A 24,712-nucleotide genomic window follows, 5' to 3' on the forward strand; every position below is an offset into this window, starting at 1 on the left:
TATTTAGTCTTCTCAAGCACCAACTATCAAATATCTCGCCTGATTGTTGGCACTTGACAATCACATTCACTGAATTTCATTCAGGTGTGACTAAAGTCTGATTTAAGGGTTGTTTATATTTCACATTAATCCAAATCTGTAAAGTAACTAAAATAAATGTAGTGGAGTAAAAATACCAGGTTAACCTTAAAGAAAGCCCTCAGGATTATAAAAGACCACCATCACCCCAGCCACAAACGGTTCTGTCTGCTGCAGTCTGGCAGGCGGTACCACAGCATTCGGACTAAAACCACTAGACACAGAGACAGCTTCATCCCACAGGCCAGAAGACTATTAAACACCTGAACTTAGAAATAACATTCATCTGGCTGCTACTTAGAAATTATTTATCTAATATATCATATTCCAATCACTTGTATATAGACTCTTATTGCACTATTTCACTATTTTTTCTGTGTATCTGTTTTATTGCGTGGCACTGTTGGAGGAGCCTGTGACCTAAGGGGGGGGGGGGGGTAGGACACGTTCGATTCCTGTTTTGAATAGTGTGCCGTCGATGGGTTTCATTCCATTTCAAAGTCCTTTTGGACGCTCTGTGTAAATGGACGCTCGTAATACAATACAGAGGACATGATCATTATCTTTTAAATAACGTTAACTGAAGGGAACAATCTATTTGACACAGCTGAAGCTCTGGCCTTCCTTAAAAACTAACTAATTTAATAAAAATCACAGTTGCATTACACACAATGCACTGTTTTTTGAGAACACAAATTCGTAACTAATGTAATTTTTACATTCTGACGAAAAGTAAAAATTATTATGAATACAAATAAAATAAAAGAAGCCTCCCGTGAGTTACTACAAGCTATAGTCTATAGTAGATTTTAAAAACGTTGTATAGAATAAAAGCTCACTGCAGGACGTTGTAGAAATGCGTGTGTGCACCAGGACAAAGGAGCCTCATTCACTTTACATTGGGGTTGTTTGCGTGGTGTCGACACGCAAATGTAACAAAGTTCGTGACTCCACCACGCATTGTGGTGTTAAAGAGTCGTGGTGGAGTCACGCATTCTGATGAGATCAGGTTGGAATAAGTAATTGATCTGAACATTGCTGTTTATTTGGTCCTTACAAAACTTGTTTTTTGGTGAATCTTTCCAGATCTTCAAAGACTTTGTAGTCAATGTACTGGGAAAGTACCTCATTGGACTCCAGTCAGCACGGGCTGTAGGCAGGGCCGGATTAGTACCTGCAGGGGCCCCTGGGCACTGAGCGCTCATGGCCCCCCCCCCCCAACCCAACAAGTAACACCACGCCTACCCAATCCTACCAACATGACCAATATTTAGAATTTTCAGTCAATCTGGCATGTCAAATCACACACCTATTTGTCAAAAGCAGGGACGCAGCCACATAGTTCAACCAAAGTAGGTCTAGCCTTTTGCCCTTTTAGTCAAACATCACAAGACAAAATACAATGGATAAGATTCCAAGACAGTGTATGGCTCAGGAATACCTAGGTAATATCACTCAAAACCTCAGAGTAGCACCCGATTTAATGCCAAAATATGACTGGCTGGCTGTACACGTACACGAGGAGTTTTATTAGTTACAAACATTGAGAGTTACAAAAGTATAATATGTAGTGAAATGGTGTGGTTGCTCAACTAAGTGATCAGTATATGTGATGGAAGATTGTGTGTGTGTGTGTGTGTGTGTGTGTGTGTGTGTGTGTGTGTGTGTGTGTGTGTGTGTGTGTGTGTGTGTGTGTGTGTGTGTGTGTGTGTGTGTGTGTGTGTGTGTGTGTGTGTGTGTGTGTGTGTGTGTGTGTGTGTGTGTGTGTGTGTGTGTGTGTGTGTGTGTGTGTGTGTGTGTGTGTATATGTGAGAGGGAGAGAGAGTGAGCGTGTGTGAGAGAGAGTGAATGAATGAGTGTATGAGAGACAGTGGATCTTACCTTTTAGAAGTGTTTCTTCTTTGCCTTTCTCTTTGAAAAGTCTGTGATTAGGTCATCAGAATCCAGATCCCTCACAAGATCAGACCCGATGGCCATCAAAGAAAGGGCTGAAAGTCTCTTCTGAGCCATGGTTGCCCTAAGTTCATTTTTGATGCGTTTAAGCTGTGAAAAGGACCTCTCACCCTCGCAGTTGGTTACAGGTAGTGTGAGAAAAATCCTGAGCGCAACAAAAACATTGGGGAATGTTGTCTGTAGTCCATGTTTTAGCACCACCTGCAGTCTGTTTGCAGGAGTTTTATCTGGCTCTGTGCTGACAAAAGCCCTAAACTGGATCAGCTCATCTCCTAATGACTTATCCAAGTCAGTAGGATATGATGAGGAGAGAATATTGGCCCGTCTGCGGAGATCAGTGTCATCACAGCACATGTCAAATAGGACTCCAAAGTGATCATTTATGACTTTGTATGCATCCAGGCGTTTGCTAAGTCCTGAGAGCAACCTGTCCATAATGACATTGAATGTCTCAACCTGGAATTTTGTACTGCCAGTCAGTACCACCTCGTGCTCCACTGTCTCGTCATCAAATACTCGTCTTTTACCAACACGGTGAGTCTCATGCTGGTATGTCTGTGTCACGCCGGTGACGGCCCAGGCAGATGTCTCAAAGTCCGAAAATGTCCCTTGTAGTGATGCAACATAAGTGCGCAGCGATTCCAGAAGTCGCACAGCTGTCATTAGGTCAATGTCTTTATTTTGCAAGCCAGTGCTCGTAAGCTTGAATTGGTGCAGTACAGTGTCCCAAAATATTGTCCGCAGAGCAGTCTCTATTTCCCAAGTTTTCCACACAGCGCAGAGGCCTCTCGCCGTGTGTCCTGGCGCTCTTCGTCATCAGCCGCCAACATTTGTAAAGCCCCTCTTATTGCAGTGTAATTCTCACAAAGAGCTCTTGTGGAGTCTCTTCTGCAGCTCCTTTTGTACAGGAGAGAGATTTTAGCTTCAGTATGATGTTTTCAGTGAACACTTTATTCCATCGGTGGGTAGAAGCAGAGCAAAAAGCATAAAGTGCTTGAAGTATATCAAAAAACTGGCTTGCTTCACGACAACTACTTTCAACACAGTTGACACCAACCAAATTCAAGGAGTGTGCTGCGCACGGAATGTAATGTATGAGTGGGTTGCTTTTCTTGAGATGAGCTTGCAGCCCATTATATTTTCCTGACATGTTGGATGCGTTGTCATAAGCCTGGCCACGGCAGTTTGAGAGATCCAGCCCCATATCAATGACCATCTTCATCACTCAGTCAGCCAGACTTGACCCAGTGTGACTATGAATGGGTTCAAATCCAATACATCTCTCAATGACTTTTCCTTTCTCACTCACAAATCGGAAAACGAAAGTTAATTGGTCGACGTCACGTGAGACATGTCAGGTGTAGAATCTACGATGACAGAAAAATACCTTGCTCGCTGTAGTTCTGTTGCTATTGCTTCGATTGTTCTGTCAACCATCAAACCAATAAACTCTTCACAGATAGTTGATGACAAGTATGAAGTCCAAGAATGTAATCACCGCAACTACACGTCTCAATACATCCTTCCAGTACTGACTTTCTGTGTCGACCTGCATCCCTAGAGAAGCATCCACAGTGCCCATGAGTTTAGTGCGATGCATAAGTGAAAGTATGCATTTTCTGTGCTCACCACTCGTCTCATGTTCCGTTATCCTCTCGGGATGCTTCCAATCACTAAAGCCAAGAACAAATGCATTACTGTGACTGTGAGTGGATACAAGTTTGCAGGCAAAACAATAAATTGCTCCGGTAGATGGAGAATAAATAATCCAATCGCGTTGAACGATTTCTCAATTGTGAAGCTGTCTGGTCAGCATATCATTGGTCAGTGAGCGTGTCCGGCCACTAGCATCGGTCTCCCTCCGAGATGCTGGATACTTCGTTGCCCGATTATGAAAGTATGAACCCTCTTTCATCAAAGTCTCCTCCCGGATATTTCCAGCAATTAATCCCCATTGTGCAGGGTCCTGAGAGACACAGGGAACTTCCGATGAACTCGAACCTTCACCCTGTTCTGTGACGTCCTCGTCAGGCTCGTCTTCATCTTTATCTTCCTCTTCTACTCGCTGCTGCGTTAGCATGCTAGGTTCAAGGCTAACATTGCTCGCTAGCTCAACAACATCCTCCGTGACCGCCGCCACTGTTCGTTGTGGTTGTTGCTGGCCTATTTCGTCACTCAGCTATTTATTGTTGGCACATTTTTTAATGCACTCTCTCTTCTTTTTCTTTCTTTTTCTTTCTTTTCGCAGCCCCGCTGGGCATTTGGCTACCGGCACCATCCATTTTCTTTGCTCACGTGACAAAATGTGACATGAGTGAGGGTGGGGCTGTGATTCGGCTATACACTGCCGCCGCGTAGTAATACGTTTGAGCGCATACATAGTGAGACCTACAGTACAGAAACGGTTTAGAAAATATATTAATTTGACCCTATAGAAAAGCTGTGTTATTTATAGCGAAGAGTGAGTGTCATTTAAAAACAATGTATGATGAGTGAGGTTGTGCCCGAAAAAAATAAAATAATATTAAAACATTTTTTTTTTTTTTTTTTTAATCTTGTCACTGAGGGCCCTCTTTGCTCAAGGGCCCCTGGGCACTTGCCCAGGTTGCCCATATGGTTAATCCGGCCCTGGCTGTAGGGTCATCTTGACTAGTTTTATGGATGTGGTTTCCATTTGACCATGCTCATAGAAACAAAGCTTGCATTCCTGAGGCAATTCTCATTTTTCATGGCTCCACTTAAAATAAAAACAACAATAAGACATATGTGCTACTCTTGGCCCACAGAGGGCCATGTCTTTCCAGCTCGTCCCTATCTGTCTCTATGTATCTATCTGTGCGCTCATGGAGCCTCCTGCATCTTTCCCCCCCTTCTTCTTGACCCTCTTCTATCCCAGGTGTGAAATTATCATCTCTCTCATCATCTGAGAGCTCAAAATCGTAATCTTCCTGAACTTTCTGGTACAGAAAATGTCTGCTTCAGTTCCGTCTCCTGCAACAATATTGAGTCATAAAGTCCATGAAGACGGTCCTGACTTCCACTAGAATGGACATTTATAAAAGGTCTGTTATTTGAAAACTTGAATTATTTAATTGCTTTCAGAACTAATTCTATAGTTCCTCACATGTTAATAAACAAGAACATATATGATTTTCATGGTAAAGATTACAATTATTCAACAATATCCTCCTGCATCTATACCATTTTGTTTTTCGTATGCCAGCCATTTTGGATGAAAAGAAAGAGGAACTTCCCAGCATGCAATTTTAACCAATGACATATCACTGGAAAGACGAGGATGTCCTCTGTACAGTACATCAGGGATTGATAGAGTAGCTCAAAAGAGTAAAAGGAGATGCATGTTAACAAAATGGGTCCCAGGAGGATATGTTTGGTGTGTTTTTTACAACCTGATCTCATCTGAATGCGTGACTCCACCACGACTTCTTAACACCACAATGCGTGGTGGAGTCACGAACTTTGTTACATTTACGTGTCGGCACCACGCAAACAACCCCAATGTAAAGTGAATGAGGCTCCTTTGTCGTGGTGCACACACGCATTTCTACAACGTCCCGCAGTGAGCTTTTATTCTATAAAACTTTTTTTAAATCTACTTTATAGCTTGTATTAACTCACGGGAGGCTTCTTTTATTTTATTTGTATTCATAATAATTTTTATTTTTCATCAGAATGTAAAAATTACATTAATTACGAATTTGTGTTCTCAAAAAACAGTGCATTGTGTGTAATGCATCTGTGATTTTTATTAAATTAGTTAGTTTTTAAGGAAGGCCAGAGCTTCAGCTGTGTCAAATAGATAGTTCCCTTTAGTTAACGTTATTTAAAAGATAATGATCATGTCCCCTGTATTGTATTACCAGCGTCCATTCCCATTGGATAACGGAGAATTGTACACCCGGAAGTAAGTATTCTCCTTACTGTCGATTGATTTTACAGTGAGATCTGCACTACTCATCGACTAAAAAACACCAGATTATCCTTGTTAATTACACAACATTGATTGGTTTGAATTGTGTGCAATGCTTTTGTATTTTCCCCCTTCGATTCGGAGAAACAAATGTTTTTTCGGAGTTTTAGGATGGCCGAAGACACTACACTACCCAGAATCCTCAGCTATCGTTTGGGACTACACCATGTGCTTAGCTTGACAAACCTGTGATCAGTCCTCAACCTCTGTGATTGGATGTTGGAGTGGCAGTGAAAAAGGACTTTGAAATGGAATGAAACCCATCAACGGCACACTATTCAAAAAAGGAATCGAACGTGTCCTATCCCCCCCCCCCCCCCCTTAGGTCACAGGCTCCTCCAACAGTGCTACGCAATAAAACAGATAGGCCTACACAGAAACAATAGTGAAATAGTGCAATAAGAGTCTACAAGTGATTGGAATATGATAACATTAGATAAATAATTTCTAAGTAGCAGCCAGATGAATGTTATGGATGTTGTTTCTGAGTTCAGGTGTTTAATAATCGTATAGCCTCTGGGATGAAGCTGTCTCTGTGTCTGGTGATTTTAGTCCGGATGCTGCGGTACCGCCTGCCAGACGGCAGCAGACAGAACAGTTTGTGGCTGGGGTGATGGGGGTCTTTTATAATTCTGAGGGCTTTCTTTAAGGTTAACCTGGTATTTTTACTCCACTACATTTATTTTAGTTACTTTACAGATTTGGATTAATAATGTGAAATATCAACAACCCTTAAATCAGACTTTAGTTACACCTGAGTGAAATTCAGTGAAGGTGATTGTCAAGTGCCAACAATAAGGCGAGATATTTGATAGTTGGTGCTTGAGAAGACTAAATATTTATCTGCAGATCCGTTTAAAGCATATTCATTACCCGTTATTCTCTAATAGTTAATTAAAGACTGTATATAATTACTATTTTGCACATCCCTTTCAAGATTTTCTAAGGTTTATTGACATATCATATACACAACAGTGTATGCAATGAATGAAAAACTTGGGTCACAGGTTCCTCAACAGTGCATTACAAGACGTCTATCAATATGTGTGTATACTTCCACCATTACACTGTCGTATTCTGCTTATTTCTTATACTATCACATAAGATTATAATTAATGTGTATAATATCAGTTAAAATAAGTGCTTCAACATAGTTAACATTGCAGGAAAGTTGATTGTCAAGTTCCAAAACAAACCATACAATTTAGACTTTGTCAGGCTTAATATTTATCTGTAGATAGATACCCCCAAAGCTTTTTTCCTATTTAAAAGAAGACCTTAACCTAAAGTATTCTTTAATGTTTAAATAAAGCCTTATTAGTTAGCACATCCTCCTATCAGGCACTAAACTGTTTTATTCTTGATATCATTTGAGTATATATCTTCTTGATATTTTCTATTCTATATTTATATCATTGACCTTCTACTTTCCCACTATTTTGTATGTACTCTTAATATTTAAATGTTTTCATAAAATATAACACATTCAAAAGTGCTTTACAAAAATGAAAGACATTAAGAAAAAGGCATTTTAAACAGTCGTTAAAAGCAACACAATCTTCGTGCATTGCAATTACTCTAAACGTGCAATAACGTGCTTTAACCAGTAGGTGGTTTGGGTTAAAAAGCTGTAAAGTTTACAGTGTTAACAAAATAAAATATACTGCTGTTTCTGGTTTAGTTTACGACGAATATTATTTTGTTATTGTTTTGATATTTGTAACACAAAAGCGATGGGAAAACCCCACAGCAACACAGGTCTTAACATGACCCAGTGGTCTAGTAGTTAATAAAAAACAATAATATCAAAACAAAATATGACTACTAACTTTATTGTGAAATTAAAACAGAACGGTAAAAGAATAGTTTCCGGTCTATTCTGAGCCCGATCTCTGTAGATAAATAAAGAACTACGACAGATGTGTAATATTTAATGCAGCTAAACCATTTATTACAATGCATTCATGTGATGACTTTCAAAGAGTAAAGCAAGCACTGCTGAATAAAGTATGATTTTCTCTTTTACGAAACCTTTTTTCATATGGAATGCAGTTGGAGGTCAACCAATCAAAGAGCTTGAGGACTGATCACGGGGTTTGTCAAGCTAAGCATATGGTGTAGTCCCAAACGATAGCTGAGGGTTCTGGGTAGTGTAGTGTCTTCTGCCATCCAAAAACTCCGAAAAAATCTTTGTTTCTCCGAATTGAAGGGGGAAAATACAAAAGCATTGTACACAATTCAAACCAATCAATGTTGTGTAATTAACAAGGATAATCTGGTGTTTTTTAGTCGATGAGTAGTGCAGATATCACTGTAACATCAATCGACAGTAAGGAGAATACTTACTTCCGGGTGTAAAATTCTCCGTTATCCAATGGGAATGGACGCTCATAATACAATACAGGGGACATGATCATTATCTTTTAAATAACGTTAACTAAAGGGAACAATCTATTTGACACAGCTGAAGCTCTGGCCTTCCTTAAAAACTAACTAATTTAATAAAATTAACAGTTGCATTGCACACAATGCACTGTTTTTTGAGAACACAAATTCGTAACTAATGTAATTTTTACATTCTGACGAAAAATTTAAATTATTATGAATACAAATAAAATAAAAGAAGCCTCCCGTGAGTTACTACAAGCTATAAAGTAGATTTAAAAAAAGTTTTATAGAATAAAAGCTCACTGCGGGACGTTGTAAAAATGCGTGTGTGCACCACGACAAAGGAGCCTCATTCACTTTTCATTGGGGTTGTTTGCGTGGTGCCGACACGTAAATGTAACAAAGTTCGTGACTCCACCACGCATTGTGGTGTTAAGAAGTCGTGGTGGAGTCACGCATTCTGGTGAGATCAGGTTGACTTATTCATGTCTTAAATAAAGGGGAATGTATTATTGTATTAATATCACTCTATAACTATATACGTTACATAGTCCATCTGTTAATTTTGGCTGTCTTTTCAAACTAATATGGTTCCGACGTCCTCGAGTGGACATACTGTAACATTTTAAAATAAAATAAAAAAAGTCTAAATTGCAAGATGTGTTTTTTTTTAACCCTAAATAGGTAGGAAATCACAGAAATTGGAAGACACTTTTTTTCCTCGGGTCCCAGGAGGATATTCATACTGGAGCTTAAATTAAGAAATATGTACTATATAATGTGATCAATAATAATTTAAAAAAACTACGTATAACTACCACATTATAACTGAGTGCATGTAAAATGTAAGGATACAGTTATGAAGACATATCTGACATTTCCACTGGGTGACTCAATTCAATTGATGTTGACACCATCTCACAACACTCCTAAAATAACATTACTTTCTGAAGCACAATTTCAAATGTATGCTGTTTAAAATCTCAAATTAGATCTATTGTCCATCTATATTTTGATTATTATTTAATGGAAACTGTCCATAATCAAAGAGTCATTCGAAGTCAATCAAATACTTATTTCACTTCAGGGTGATAGCAGGACACCCCATCTAGTCAATCAGAGAAAATCAGGACAATCTGATGTAGAGTTTCAAAATCAAATACTTTTGAAATCTCATATGGGCTATCGTCCCTCTATTTTTAGATAAGAATAAAACAAACATTATCCAGTATCAAATACTTATTTCACTTCAGGGTGATAGCAGGACATCCCATCTAATCACTCAGAGAGAATCTGGACAATCTGATGTGCAGTTTCAAAATGAAAGACCTTTGAAGTCTCATATATGAGCTATCGTCCTTCTGTTTGTATCCAACAGTTCAAATGTTCGAATTACATTGAACCAGAATTGTCCCCCTTTGTTCTTTAACAGTGAAGAAAATTGGATATGTTAATGAGATTTTGACCGCAAAACTCAAAATGTCCCCGGTTTTAATTTTGAAAATCTGGTCACCTTATTTTACTTGTAACAGGGTAGGCCTATATTACTTCACTCTGGTACTTTTAGTTAAGTACAAGATCTGAGTACTTTTTCCAACTCTGCATATCATATTGAGATACTTTCACGTCACGTTATTTCCATTTATGTTACTTTATACTTTAACTTCAACACATTTTGGAGGCAAATATTGTAATTTGTTCTCCACTTCATTAAAGGTGGGGTAGGTAATTTTGGAGAAACCATCTCGAGTGCGCTAGAATTTGAAAAATACACCACCGGAAAAAATCTGCCACTTCCTTACAGAGCCCCTCCTCCAACACGACACATGACACGGGCCGGCTAAAATGATTGGTCGTGCTTTTTACAGTGCTACGGCTTCCACAGATTACATTTTTTTATTGTCAAAGCATTTAATATATTCATTGCCATCGGGATGTTAAGAGCATTCCATGGAATATAACAAAAAGTGTTTCTGAAATAAATTACATACCCCTTAAAGGTGCGTGCACCTTTAAGATTCAGTTACTTTACAAGTTATTTTTCAGATTTTGATTATTAGTTGTATGGATTTTATTGGTTAGGCTGCAGCCGCCTGTAGCTAGAAAGTACACCTCAACCAGTCTCATGGTTCCATGTTGCCACAAATAGGGACTGTGCTTAAATATAAGCCTTTTAAGACTAGCCTTATTGACACACACTGGTGCTCTGGAAGAAAAGGGTAAGGTACATAAGATAAGATAAAATAGTACTTTATTGATCCCAATTTTGGAAATATTTGCGTTGCAGCAGCATAAATATACTAAAAACAGTAGTCAGAGTGTCATTCGGTTACCATATTGTTGAATAAACTAGCTATTAAAAACCTGTTTTTAGACTCTTGCAGGTCAAGGATTCAGAAATTCACTGTTAAGGTGGAGGCTTCCAATTTATAGATATTTTATCCTCAGGATGGTAATCTTCTTCGTGGCCACCAGGGAGAGCTCTTTACAAAATAATCCACTGTTATTAAAGACTATCATTGATGTCTTATTAAAACACTTAAAAAAAACATGCATGACTTTCTCTATCCATCTGTTAATTTGATTCTTTAAGAGCCACAATCAGCATGTTGAAAACAAAGCTTTTGTTACAAACGTTTGCAAGTAACAATTATGTTATTGTTTTTATTGAAACATTGTTTAATTAAAACAATTGTGTCTTACAATCACAGAAATATCCAGTACGAGAGGCATCTGTTTATTACACAGGAAGCTGCATGGTTGGAGAGGATTGCTTGCAAGGACATTACATACAGTTTAAGAATAATAAGAATAACTTTGGAAAAATAGGGTGAAAAAGATGTGGTACATTTACTCCTGTGAAATTAATCCAACACATACTGTATAGCACATAGTTAAACATATAGAGGCACAAACAGTAGTTTTACCTATAACAATATTTACTTAGTTAGTCCTTTTTGAAAACAGTCAAATAAATACATAACACAATGTTAACAATAAATATGAGGATCATTTAGAATATCTCAACATTTAGTAGAACTGAAAATATTACTCAATATTATAGAATTAGACAAAAATAGAGTAAAGAGGTGCAATCAATACAATTAAATAATGTATTGTATTGTTGGTTTTAATTATCAGTGATGTATACATTTCTATAATATATGACTCATGTTCACTTTTTGTGCATAAGAACTGGTGAAAATGGTGATATCTATATATCTCTATAAAATACAACAGCTATAATATCTCAATGTTTTCTTTTTATGGTTTTGATGCCAGTGTCACATAATTCAGTGTAAAACTCTCACAGCCAATGAAAAAAGGACTGCTCAAAAAATGACAGTAATGTTTTGGCACAAACATGATATCGAGCTATATATTGTTTTACTCTCATTGGCTAACTGGTCTGATTAATACTTTCAATTCTTAACACAGAACAAAATACAGTATATGACAAAATTATCAACCTAATGTTTAGGGTAGATGAAAAATGTTTTTCTTATCAAATCCCTTAGTGATTTTATATACAATAACAATGTGAGAATATTTTATCTAAAAATGTATCAAACTTGAATATCAATAACGGCTACTATTCATGAAACACTTCACTATTGTGTGCTAAAAAAATATAGTGAGGACATGACAGCTCATGGTCAAGCAGAACCGAGCAGGGGGAGCAGCCGTACAGGTTCATCATATTTAAAATATCTGTTTGGATAGATAGGTTTTCTGTTTGACCTGATCCATCTCACTCCTGCCCTGAAAATGTGCCATTTATTAAGACCTTTTTGACTTCACAGAACCAAACTGAAGCTTCTGTAAGATGACCTTGTGGTGTTTTGATGTGGAATTAGATTGTTAAGCTCTAACTATCTGCGGAGGACTCAGTGCCGGTGGGCTTCCTGGACAGAAACCACACCTTCATCGGGTCCTTCTTTCCTTTCATGGTGATGGGGCCTCGATACTCCAAATTAAACTGAGGGTCAGCATTCTCAGCAGACTGCAAACACCTGGAGAAAAACATCAACACCATCGTAAATCACTCGCGCTCTATGGTCCGGGGGATTTCACTCTATGAAAACATGTTGTCAGCAAAAAACATGAAATCGACTGACCAAACCAGACTGGTTTAGGTTTTAATTGGTCCAGCTTGTCCTTCCAAGTCTAATAATTATATTTTGTTATATATATATATTTTTAATACTTACATACCAAGTTGCAAAGCTCCTTCAGAACCATATCGTTTCTCTAGTGATACAATCCTATCATGACTTTACACAAATAAAAAAGCAGATGACAATAGGCCCCTGATATGAAATGAGGAGGCAGTTGTACTAACCTGTAGGTATATTCTGAGACATGTATTTTCCCCTTTTCACCAGTAGTTTCTGTACGACTTGTGAGGTTGACCGTGTTTCCAAAAAGGCAGAATCTGGGCATCCTCTGGCCGATCACCCCAGTCACCACCTCTCCTGTGTGGATCCCAATAGTAATCTGGACAGAAAAGAACATGATAAAGGAGACTCTTCATTCTGTCCAATAACAATGTCAGTTATAATTTAAATCATATGACAAAGATATCATTATTTCCTGTCAAATACTGTCAAAACCAAGTTTAAATGTTTATTATATGATAAGAGCTCTGATCATAAGTTATCTGCGGGCAATTCATTACGTAAGGCAGCACATGACACACCTGATTTATTAACAAAAAGGCAGAATTTGTGAATTATGTGTGTAAAATCTTTCATAACAATACAATAAATGTTGGATAAAGGAGCAAAATAAGCAGTGCAAATATTCAGCCTAATGCTTCTCTTAGTTTGTTGGAACAAATTATTAAAGCTATCATCTGAAAAAGTGCAATATTTGGTGGGTGATAACTTTGCCAGAAATCCTTCCATGCACAAAATTAGATATATCTTTTTCTTTAAGGTTTGCAATAAACAAGCAATTCCAAAAGTAGCCCCAGGCAATTCACAACCTAATATTTACACTTGAACTTGTCTGCACTTCAGTGCCTGTTGTCTTCAGAGCATGAACACGCTGAGCGTCTGAGACAAATGAGAAAGTATTTTTAGACACAGGATCGTGAGATGATTTGAGTCTGTTTCTGCTGCTAAACCGCACTCCTCTGCTGCCAGTGCCATATCCCGAAATAAACAGCCTTTTGTTAAGCAGACATGATTTTCCAAAGCTAAGTCTCAACAGTCATTGATACAATAACAATCTCCAGCAGTCAGTTAAACAAAAGTCTACTGTTTTTTATCCAACTTTTCAAGGAGCATTACTTCAGCGCCAAAACATGCAGATATACATTTTTGTTCAAATCAATTCAATATTCTTGAGGGAAAATTGTTTTGCTCGAATTCACTTGAATTCCAGTGAGCAGTTTGTCAGGTCTGATACTCAGTATTTGTAAAACAATCTCGAAAAATGCCCAAGGTATTTGTGCCAAAACAACAGATGCTTTGCGAAGAACAAATGGTTAAATCATTAAATGTGTGAAGAGAAAGATTGAGAATTGTGACAATAAATACAATACAATTAGAAATATTGTAGTTGGCAACCATTTGTACACACAAACCATCAAAACATATTATTGTGAGAATATTGCAGCAAAATGATCACAGTTTATAAAGAATAATATAGTTATTTATTACAGAAATATAAAATACTCCATATAAAAATTATTTGGTGTGCGTTCAGAGTAGCTTAGCATGCATACAATACATACACTTAACAATATGTAGTTATTGACATTTACAGTTATTTATACAAAAATCAATAAGTATTTAGCCATAAACCTGTCTGAAACATTAGAATCATATCTCACCTGAACTGGTTGATCGTCCACTTTGACTTGTCCAGCGATCTCCAACATATCAAGCGCGAGGTGGCAGATGGACTTGGCGTGGTGTATGCACGGCTCTGGCAGGCCGCTCACTGTCATGTATTTATCGCCAACTGTTTCCACCTGTATAAAGACAAACATCTGGTCATTCCTTATGTTAATTTGATCATAACCAATTGTGCTTTGGTTCATGACAAGTCATATTTTCCCACTGTGCTACAAAGATTGTTTTCTTTTTTGAATGCACTGCACAGCTAGAAATAAACCGAAACACCCTGAAATAAACACTTAAACACTTACATCAGCTTTAAGACATGCAGGGCCTCTTTAAGCCCTGCTAAAACCAGAGGACCACCTAGCCTTTCTGCTTGTAGAGTAAATATTACTTCTTTTGGTGACCCAGTGCCTGAAGCCGATCCCCTGGAAGTGCCGAGGTCTGTTTGACTTCTTAAAGTGCATTCTTGTCTGAAAGCCTCGAGTGTAAATCTGCTGCATGAGGCCTATAAAATGGTGCAGTGTCTCTGTAAAACTATACTTTGTTTAGAAGTTAGTGCTACTCTTCTTATGGTGAAAAACACATGTCAACTGACATAAATACTCTTACTGTGTTCTTGTGCGTAATTGCGTAACATTATTCAACAAGTGGTCGATGTGCTTCACCGGTGCGTTTAAGTTGAAGAACAGCACAGAACAGTTAAAAGCCTACAAATTCTTCATTTTAGACTTTTTGTACACTGATTATTATCTCTCTGCTGCATAGATCCTTCTCTTCGTATGCCTTTACTGAGAGAAATGTACACAAATGCATGATATACTGTCATGGTAACATTCTTGCTTCCGACCTTGTATACATAAGGGTTGTTCCGAGAGTCTGTCAAGATGTCAAAACGTGTGTAAACATCGTTGAGCAGGTTGACTATCTTGATGGCTCCCTCGGCCGAGGCGTGCTTGCTGCAGAAGGCATTGAATCCCACAATGCCGCTGAAGAGGATGGTCAGGTTGTCGTAGCGTTTTGCCGGGACAGGCCGCTTGTGTCGCAGCTCGTTGGCAACAGACGGTGGAAGGACAGAATAGAGCAATCTAAAAGGGAAGAAGGGAAATCATTCTTTTGAGCAAAATAGCAGATGTGGTGTACGAGAGCAGCAGAATAAGCTTGGACTGCCAGACCGAGTTCATCCTTTGGATCAGCATTTTATTTGCTCACCCACCACCTTTTGGCTATTTCACTATACAAGCTGCTCTCAGATGGGAGGGTGGTGTTTCTATGGTAACTGCTTAGATCATGGCTGCCTGTTAAAAGCAAAATACCTTCCATGATGCATCATGATATGTGGACACATGACACATGCAGAACAAATAACGGTCAGCACACACAAATCTATACATGGAAATAGGAGTATATTATATACCAAGCTATACATATTCATCTTTAACATTTTCTTTCACTCTTACATGTAACATACAAGGGCATACTTTTTTTTCTTAAAGTACATGCCTGAACAAAAGCAAATAAAGCATAAATGCATGTTTTCATTAACGGAAAACAGTGTTTTAAAGCTTATAAAAGGCAAAGCCAGTGCAGCAGCTGTTCTCTTTAATATTTAGAGAGGAGCCATGAATTTAAATCAATGTTGGAGGCCCAAGGCGTTTTGAGACAGGAGAATGGCGAGAATAATAATATAGGGATGAAAGAGCAATGCTGTCACCCACAAATGACTATGACAGTCTGAAACCCAGAGTCCAAACCAACTCTCTTAAGCTCACCATAACAGGACCTGAAAAGTAGCTTAGGCAAATATCCACTTCTGTATAACAATAGATTTTGACCCCTGTCATCCTACTGTCATGTAAACTCAACATAGCTGTACGGAAGTGACATCTGTTAGTGTCCTGCTGTATCTTCTGTGTTTCTTGTCTCAAAATCTTCCTTAAAAGGGAATAGTTCAGAGGCTACTATTTTATCTCTCTAAAAACGAATCATAAACAATGTTTGCCACTTACTTTTCTAACAAAGTAAGATAAGTGAAGAATGACGGCACTATTATTCCAGTGCGTTTTGAGGCTGACTCATAATTGAAATATAATGACATTGCTTTGCTATGAAAATAAGTTTAAGGGATATCCACATAATGAACAAATTAGTAATTACTTAAATATTTATAACATCAGTTGTTACGTCTTTGGTCTTCTAAAAGGATTTCAATTAAACTATTTCAGAAGATAGAAAATATGATTTGCTTGATCAAGTCCATCTGACAAGGGAAATGCCATAGTTTATAAGGTATAACAGTATACCTTGAAATATGATGAGAGGAAACTATTTACATAAAACAACTGTGTAAAAGTTCCTCTATTGTTATTCTAAAGAGAGAAATCTAAAGTTGGCAATTCATTAACCAAAACCTAAAGCTGTAGTTTACACCTGAGAATGATAGTCTGACCTGTCTGTCTTTTTCTTCTCGTCCTCCAGGGCCCGGAGGGTGTGCTGCAGACGATCTGTCAATATCTCCAGCTCCTGGGTCAGCTTGTACTCCTCACGAAACTGCTCACCCAGCAGCACCAGGTCACGCGTGGCGTCATGCAGCGGGATGTCGCTCAGGTAAAGCCCCCTTCGGGTCAGATCATCCAGGTTCATGACACTAGAGAAAAGAAGGGAAGGAGAAAACAGTGGTATAATATGCCCGTGTTATTTTAAAACTAAATGCAATAAAAGGTCTTATTTCTATCTGTGGGCAGAAGGAAAACTGCAGACCTTTTTCTGATCCTGGCTCACCTACTCAATCAGGGTAAATTAAACAGACGATGAGCCTCCTGTCTCCTGATACATGTCCCTGTTGTTAATGGTAAGGTCAGTGTTGTATGAGTCTTATCTATTCAGGTAAGGAGGAACGCTTTTATGTTTCGGCCCCTTTTCGTCCTAACCTAGGAGCAACCTTCTCTGCAAAGTATCTTCGATCTGTGAGGGCAAGATATATTGAACCCTGCTTGAATACAGGCGCCACAGAGGCTAATGGAGGTCACAACAGAGGAACCCATTTAATAACCAGCACACAGATATATATTTTTTCTGACCATGCACCTAAACATGGCTGGTTTAAGAAAACTTGGATGTAAAATTAAGCTCAATAAAATACCATGAAATACCATTTTGAAAACACAAACATCATTAACATCTGCACAGTAATTTCATTTTGAATACATTCCATATAAACTGCTCTGCTGCCCTAAATACTTCTTATCGCATATCAAACTGTATCTCAAAATGTATCTTCACGAATGTACTATTTACCCCAATTTTTCGATTCCCACTTCATCATTTCTTTGTGAGCCACTTTTTTATATTTTGATATAAAAAAATTACCCTCCAGCTCATTTTTTAAATAGTTACTTAATTCTGGTTTATATAGTTGGATTTTTCTCAATAGGCATAGAACAGTAATGGTATTCTTTAAAATACATTTACGGCATTGAACAATTAAATACCAGGACTTTCATCTTTGCGAAAATGGTAGTGTTCCCATTCAGTGGTGTGTGTAGTCCTTTCAGGGCAGACAGGATTTACCTGGGTGAGCAAAGAAAAAGGATGTTCTCCGCCTCTGGCAAGTAAATCATCTGTCCTTTCAATCTCAGACAGCTGATCTCCACCCCTGTCAGCTCGTCCTCGTTCTCCACAGTCTCTACATTCAGCAGGCCCTCCTGTCAGGATTACATCACACTTATGAATATTGCATTATGTGTTCTCCTCTAGATCTGCTTCAAAACCGGGCACCAGTTCAGCTCACTCTTTATTTCTAAATCTGTATGGGGATTTTTGCCCGAAGTGTCACATGCATCTCACTCCATTGGACAGAATTAGTTCAGATCATATGTATAGTATGTGAAGAAAGATTATCAATTCTCAATATCATAGCTAAAGGAGTGGCATCTCAGGAGTGGCAGTCCTTTCACAATGAATACAGTCAATAAATCTTCTACTATTATTTTAATACCAACATTTCAACTGTCTTATTTCAATTAGGATTTCTTACACGTTTTCTGTGCTACTCAAAACATTTGGCTTCACATTTCTCAACGTTACCAACAAAATATCTACCTTGCAGGCTTGAGTAATGAGTAAAAGTCTTTGCTCCATGATGCATTACACTGCAATTTAAAATGCTGCACAATTTTATTTTCATGTTGTGTAATATAAACACCTTCTGTCATTCACCCAGTTTGGACTGTAATTAGATTTTTATTTGGATGTGATTTAATGCTTGTTTCTGAGTAAAATGTAAACTAATATAATAAGATGTATTGATGTGATTGATCAAAAGAACACTGTGACAAAGAACGTAATTATGTGGTATATGTACCTTGCTTCGCAGAACGAAGACGGTGTTGATGTGGGAAAGGATGCCATGGAAGCTGAAGTCAATGTGAGGACGGACCAAAGAAAAAACTGAAGGGAGGATACAGGTGCCGGGCTGGAGCTGGGGAATAAAATGAAATATGCATAATTAGTTACATGAGATTAGAAGTTATTGCTTCATCCATAAAATAAATGAATACTTCAGGCTGGGAATCCTGACCTAAGAGTAATTCATGTAAATATAAAACATAATCAGGTGCTGACTTGAGGACACAGTGTTTGCTGTGAGTGAAACAGACTTTAACGTTATTGGATGTGAATCCACACCTGAGGCAGGACTCGATAGATGGCGTTCCCACACTGTGTGAGCATCAGGTCTCTGTCAAACATCAGGTGGAAGGGGAAGGATTTGCAGAACGTGTACGGGCTGATCCGCGTTTCCTGTGTGCCGTTCTCCTCAAAGCCGTCCAGGTCCTCGTATAAAGCCTCCTCCTCTGAGTCCTTCTCCTCGATCAGAAACTTGATGTGGTCACACTCTGCACTTTTCGGTTGGATCATCTGCATAAGATGTAGTTAAAATATAGATTGAATATAGATGTTATTGTTGCAAAAACTGGCATATTCAAGTTAAAATTGCCTACAAATTAAACATGCCTATATTGTTGCATATGGTTACAGACATTAAATGTTTTCAATTCAATATTTCACCACTGCAATATAAGTGCCACTTATACTACACCATTCATGATGTCATGACCTAAAGTCTATGATTATAGAATGAAGACAAAGTCACATTATTCAGTGGGTTTATGGGCATAAGGCCTGATGACGTCAAGCTGCTGTCTCTGCACCCTGTTGCCACAGCAACAGTGGCTAATATTTCCAGAAATTGGGTGTCACATTTGGAGCGTCTGCCATTTTGTGTTCTTTCATTACACACACAATTGCTGAAAAATATGATCCTGCCTGAACCATATTAGGTCTGGGATAAAATGTCACTCACTTATGAAACAAGGAGAAATCTCCAGTCAAAGTTCAGAGGGTGTTTAAGGATGATAACATGCTGCAGTTATTGGTACAGATTACAGGCTGTGATTTGTGGCCTCCACATTAAAAAAACAAATAAAAATAGTAAATACCAATGACAGTTTACGATATTGAGTTTCACAAAATCTGATTAGCATGGTCGAGAAAATGAGCTGAGATCAGAAATATATACCTCTGCCCAGTTTATTATTGTCTAATAAACGTGGAGTAAATAGACAATATAAACTCATCCACAGTTTGACAGTGTACAAATAAAACTGAGAAAGAAACAAACACCCTGAAAGACTCTATAACTTAGATCTAAAAATATCCTCTGACTCAGAGACATTAGCCAAAACCTCTCTGTGCAGTTGCCACAGGGCAGCAGCGTTCCTGTTTTGGTGTTTTGGAAGTTTCTTTTATTTAATCCTCACATTATAACCTCTTCAATTACACTCTGAGACACATAATGCATTACAGGGACTAAAATGTTTCAATAAATGTTGAACCATAAATGAACAGAGGAAAAAGAAAACACATCAAGCCGTCCTCAGTCATTAGTAAAGTGATTCATTAGTGCTGCACAAACAAAAGAGAATAAAAACAGCCAAGCACACCTTCATCTCTATCTCTGTCCCATGGATCTGTTGAGCGACAGTTTTAATGATGCCAATCACAATGTCTTGCAGGCCTTCTCTCTCGGAGTAGTAGTGAAGAATCAAATTGTTCCCCTTCTCTGCGTCGGTGCAGCGGAACGAGGGAGCCCTCATACCAGGATAAATGGTACCCAGGTGGTCATGTAGAGCGTCCAAATTCTGAAAATATAGATGAATTATGCAACATTCAATCAAAGTTAATTAAAGCCTGGCTGGGATATAATAAGTTAGATGATGAGGCGGAACATTAAACATGAAATATTAAAGAAATATAGGACTTGAAAATGAATGTTCAAAATGAAGCGGGAGAGGTTGAGACATCGAGACTTTCGTCCTGAGTAATGGTGAAAAAGCTAGAGCCTTAAATTCCCATAATGCACCACAACAGCATCTTTAATTTGACCCTTATTTCCTGGTCGATTTTGTACGTCTTTCAAGTTCTTCATCCCAAGTTATAAACACTAGCTTTATGTGAGAACATTCTCACAGCTAAACCCAGATGACCCCAAGGACATCGTCAAGGGTAGTGCTGCGTACCTGGACTCACATTCAGGTTCAGGTCCGGACTCAAGTCCAGAGGTTCAGGTTCAGATCCGGACTTATAAGTCCGGACCTGAACCCATGGCTTGTGTCAAGTTGTGTGAGTAACTAAAGTGAACTTATTGTGAACTAATTATCAATTGAAAATTAACTCATAATCAACTCAAATTCAAACTCGTCAGGTTTATTGTGCTCCCTTCCAACTTGTTTCTACATTTCTCTACAAAGTACAAATGTAAAAAAAACACTTTTTGCCACTTAGTCTACAAATGACTTATGACAGCAACTACAGTGAACTACTACAAAGTTCAAACATTTATTTCATTTACCAAACTAAAGTAACCAAACAGTCCCTGAGCTGACTGAGCCTAAGAGTGTAGTGTAGAGTAGACTATACACATTACACACCTACTATACAGTATAGGCTACACTGTAGTGACTGTACAGTCAGAGTGTACTGTACTGTCTAGTACACCATGTCTTTTCTACAACTCTACATGTGTACATTATACAGTACATACATAGTGAATGTTAGAAATTAAAATCAATGTTGATATGGCGTAATTTTGAATTAAATACACTATTTAATTTAAATCTTTTTTATTCTGAAAAAACAGGAAGTTCACACTATTAATTTAATACTTTTATTCTGAAAATAAATAACTAGTCAAGGAAGGGTTATTTTCTCCATTGGCTGAGCAGCACTCTTAGAGATGTGTAAATAGACTCCCATGTCTAAAATCAGTGAAGTGCCCTTTCAAGATTGCATATTTACAAACCATTAGGTTAGTAGTATCCACTTTTTCTACATGCAAAGAGACAGCTTACCTGCAGGAATTCACGAACATTGGATCCCAACACACGCAGGATGGTGTCGTATCCTGACTCTTGGCAAAATTCGAAAAACATCTTTCCAAACATCTGCAAGATGTCTCCTGCATCGATCTCTGAAATACATAAAGGATTTCATCAGTATCCTGGAAAACAATACACATTTTTGATCGTGTTATAATAACCCACATATATAGTGTTTTTTATACTAAACAACCGTGCTGTCACTTACTGAGAACTTTACTTGCAGCAGCAACAAGATCGTATGTTTTGCCGTCTTCGTAAATGATTCTAACGAGGAACTGACCCTCGATATCAAGCTGAGCCTCCCTCCTGAAAACAAAATGAAGCATTCTGTCATTAGCAAATATCTAAGCAGAAACAAACTTTGAACTCATGCATTTACCTTTTCAAAAGAGGTTTCATTGTTACAGTATTTTTACGGGACGTATTAGTCTCGTGTGTGGCCGACAGTAGGAGTATTCTTGATTTGTATTACAGTAATAAAAAAAGTTTCCATATAGCTTTGAAGTGGTCCTCAAGCTACACTTTTGAACAAGTGCAGATTTTCAGGTTTTGATATAACGCTGATCAGAGCGCAGAGAGCATCTGCTATTTATACATCTTACAACCCACTTTCTACAATATTGTCCGAACACTTAATGATGTTCTGATTAGTACTGTTTAACTGAGAAAACAAAAGTGATTTACAGGCCTGAGCAGCCGCCACCATGTTATCAGGATGTGTAACAGCTGAACACACATACCAAGCCTTGAAAGCTGAACAAAAGAAAATAAGATTTTATTTTTAAATGATTCAGCTCATCAAAGGTCTGAAAACAGACCAACAATGATAAATTGTGTGTAAAACAACTATGAGTAACATTTGCAAAGATAACACAAGATGCAGCACAGATCAAGTGTTTTTTGGATGGCTAAAGAAGGACCACTTTAAAAACATTTACACAAGACAGCTGCTGCTGTTTTTTGTAAATGTTTTTTCTAATTCTTCTTTTTTTTAGGCAGGGTCACATCTGGGGCACTTATAACCAAACATTTCAACAAGCTGAAAAATGACATGTTACTATTATAGTGGAAGACATTCATCCTACGGTAAGTCTAAATGTCGTAATGGGGTGTACCATATGCTTCCAATATTATACAAAAGGTTTGCAGAATGCAGTTAATAGCCTAGGAATGTTGGAAAGTTCAGTATATTGTTAGATTCAGTTAAATATTGAACTGAAGTTAAGCTTTGAAGTAGGAACAGAGCTACCATTGAGGTCATACCCTCTGTATTTCTTCTGGGAATTTGGGTTTTTTGCAACTTGGATGGAGTTCACATTCTGCATCTGGGGATATTGTTTATATACTTGTAGTCTGACAAATAAAGAAATAAATATAGGATCAAATGTTCATACTTAAGATTTAACCTATTAAACATGTTGATAAAGGTCTTCAAAACCTGTGAAGTTTTTATTCGAAGTTTAAAAGTTAATCTTTTTGGAGTGTCATTTTGGGGAATAAAAGTTATTTTATCAAAACTTTTCAAATTTTAAAGAAATACTATACATTTAAACGAACTGGGGAACTTTTTTGGGGAATGGCAGGTTTCTGACACATGACCTCAATATTTATAAAACCCTGTCTACGGTCCTGTTACGAGGTACTTGTACTTTACTGGAGTGCTTCTATTTTGCTTTGTACTTCAAACGGTACTCCACTGCATTTATTTGACAGATTGAGTTACTACTTAGCAGTTTTTTTCACACATTTTTTAAATATAATACATTGTTTTTCAGTGTACCAACACAAAAATAAGTAAATAAAGCCCAACAGATGAGTTTTAACATCAACCAGCTACACATATAAAATTGTATAAAAAAATTAATATATTATATTATATATTATTATATTATTGATATATTATAATATAATATAGCACCCACAAGGAATAATGGCAGGCATTATGTGTACTTTCAATTGAATAGCCTACTTGTCCGTATTTTTGCATATTTGTTTGCATAAGTAAGAATCCAGGCATTTTTTTGGTAACACTTTTATTCACTATCAAACATTTCGGTTGTGGTCATAATTACATGTCTATACTTTTTTTTTTTTTTTTGAAGCTCCTGGCTAAAATTATAGTTTTTATGGGTCAGAATATAAATGTGATGTTTGCTAACTTTATCGGAGTGTCAGTGAGCCTGCAGGATGGATGTTAATCATTACAGTGAGTCAGAGTGCTGTACAGTAGCCCTGTGTGTCCCTGTTGGTCTGCTTGGCCACAGTGTAACCTATGATACCAACAGGGCCGAATAGTAAACACACACTCCAGAGACTCACTTGATGTCTTCCCATACTTCCGGGCCGTAATTCCTCAAAACGAGGAGCTCCAAGGCGTGATTCACAAAACCATACTGTAAATGTATAAATACAATCAATTATGGAAAATCTACGAGCAACGTGGATATTATTTAATGGTAACTTTACTAGAAATATATATTCATGTGTTTACACAATATATTACATCCTAAATCTATACTTAAACAAAAATATATGTGCATGCATATTCTGTTCAATTATAATCCTAATACAGTTCAGTATATCAAGACAATTATTGTAGGCTATGACTGCTACGGTCTCTATCAGGAAATGTCTAACGCAAATACACCACGTCGAGCGACGAACACATTATATTACCAGCAATAATACATAATACAATATTCTAGTAAACATACCATGATGACAGTAGCTGTTCTTATCCCTTATTTTAAAGAAAAATCCGTTGAATGTGACTCAACATTCATCGTTTGGTACAGATGCTGAGTGTCTCTGCGCCCATTCCCCCTTTTTTCCCTCAACTGGTAACAGGCAGCGAATCTGTCCAATAGCAGATTAGAGCCGGATTACGTAAACCCCCTGACCAATGAGAATGCAGCTGCGTTGTCCAACTGATGCTAGTGAACCTGAATTCACCGCAGGCAGCTACATTTTTTTCTTCTGTTTCTGATATTGAACATCATGTGTTACACTATGAA

General features: G+C 37.8%; 1 protein-coding gene and 1 pseudogene across 1 annotated transcript; both read right to left on the minus strand.

Annotated features, from left to right (window-relative positions):
• Positions 1-1,962: 1,962 nt before the first annotated feature.
• Positions 1,963-4,111, minus strand: LOC139434253 (zinc finger MYM-type protein 1-like; annotated as a pseudogene).
• Positions 4,112-11,046: 6,935 nt separating this feature from the next.
• On the minus strand, positions 11,047-24,521 carry gucy1b1 (guanylate cyclase 1 soluble subunit beta 1). The gene is made up of 13 exons (XM_034084117.1): positions 24,413-24,521; positions 24,018-24,091; positions 21,904-22,004; positions 21,669-21,787; positions 20,262-20,459; positions 18,946-19,176; positions 18,623-18,739; positions 17,830-17,963; positions 16,709-16,906; positions 15,110-15,347; positions 14,250-14,390; positions 12,753-12,907; positions 11,047-12,423 (listed from the first exon to the last, which is right to left on the minus strand). Exons 1-13 carry the CDS (start codon positions 24,413-24,415, stop codon positions 12,279-12,281), a joined length of 1,854 nt encoding a protein of 617 aa, XP_033940008.1. The 5' UTR covers positions 24,416-24,521; the 3' UTR covers positions 11,047-12,278.
• Positions 24,522-24,712: the final 191 nt, after the last annotated feature.

Source organism: Pseudochaenichthys georgianus, chromosome 1 (assembly GCF_902827115.2).
Source record: "Pseudochaenichthys georgianus chromosome 1, fPseGeo1.2, whole genome shotgun sequence".
Classification (NCBI taxonomy): domain Eukaryota; kingdom Metazoa; phylum Chordata; class Actinopteri; order Perciformes; family Channichthyidae; genus Pseudochaenichthys; species Pseudochaenichthys georgianus.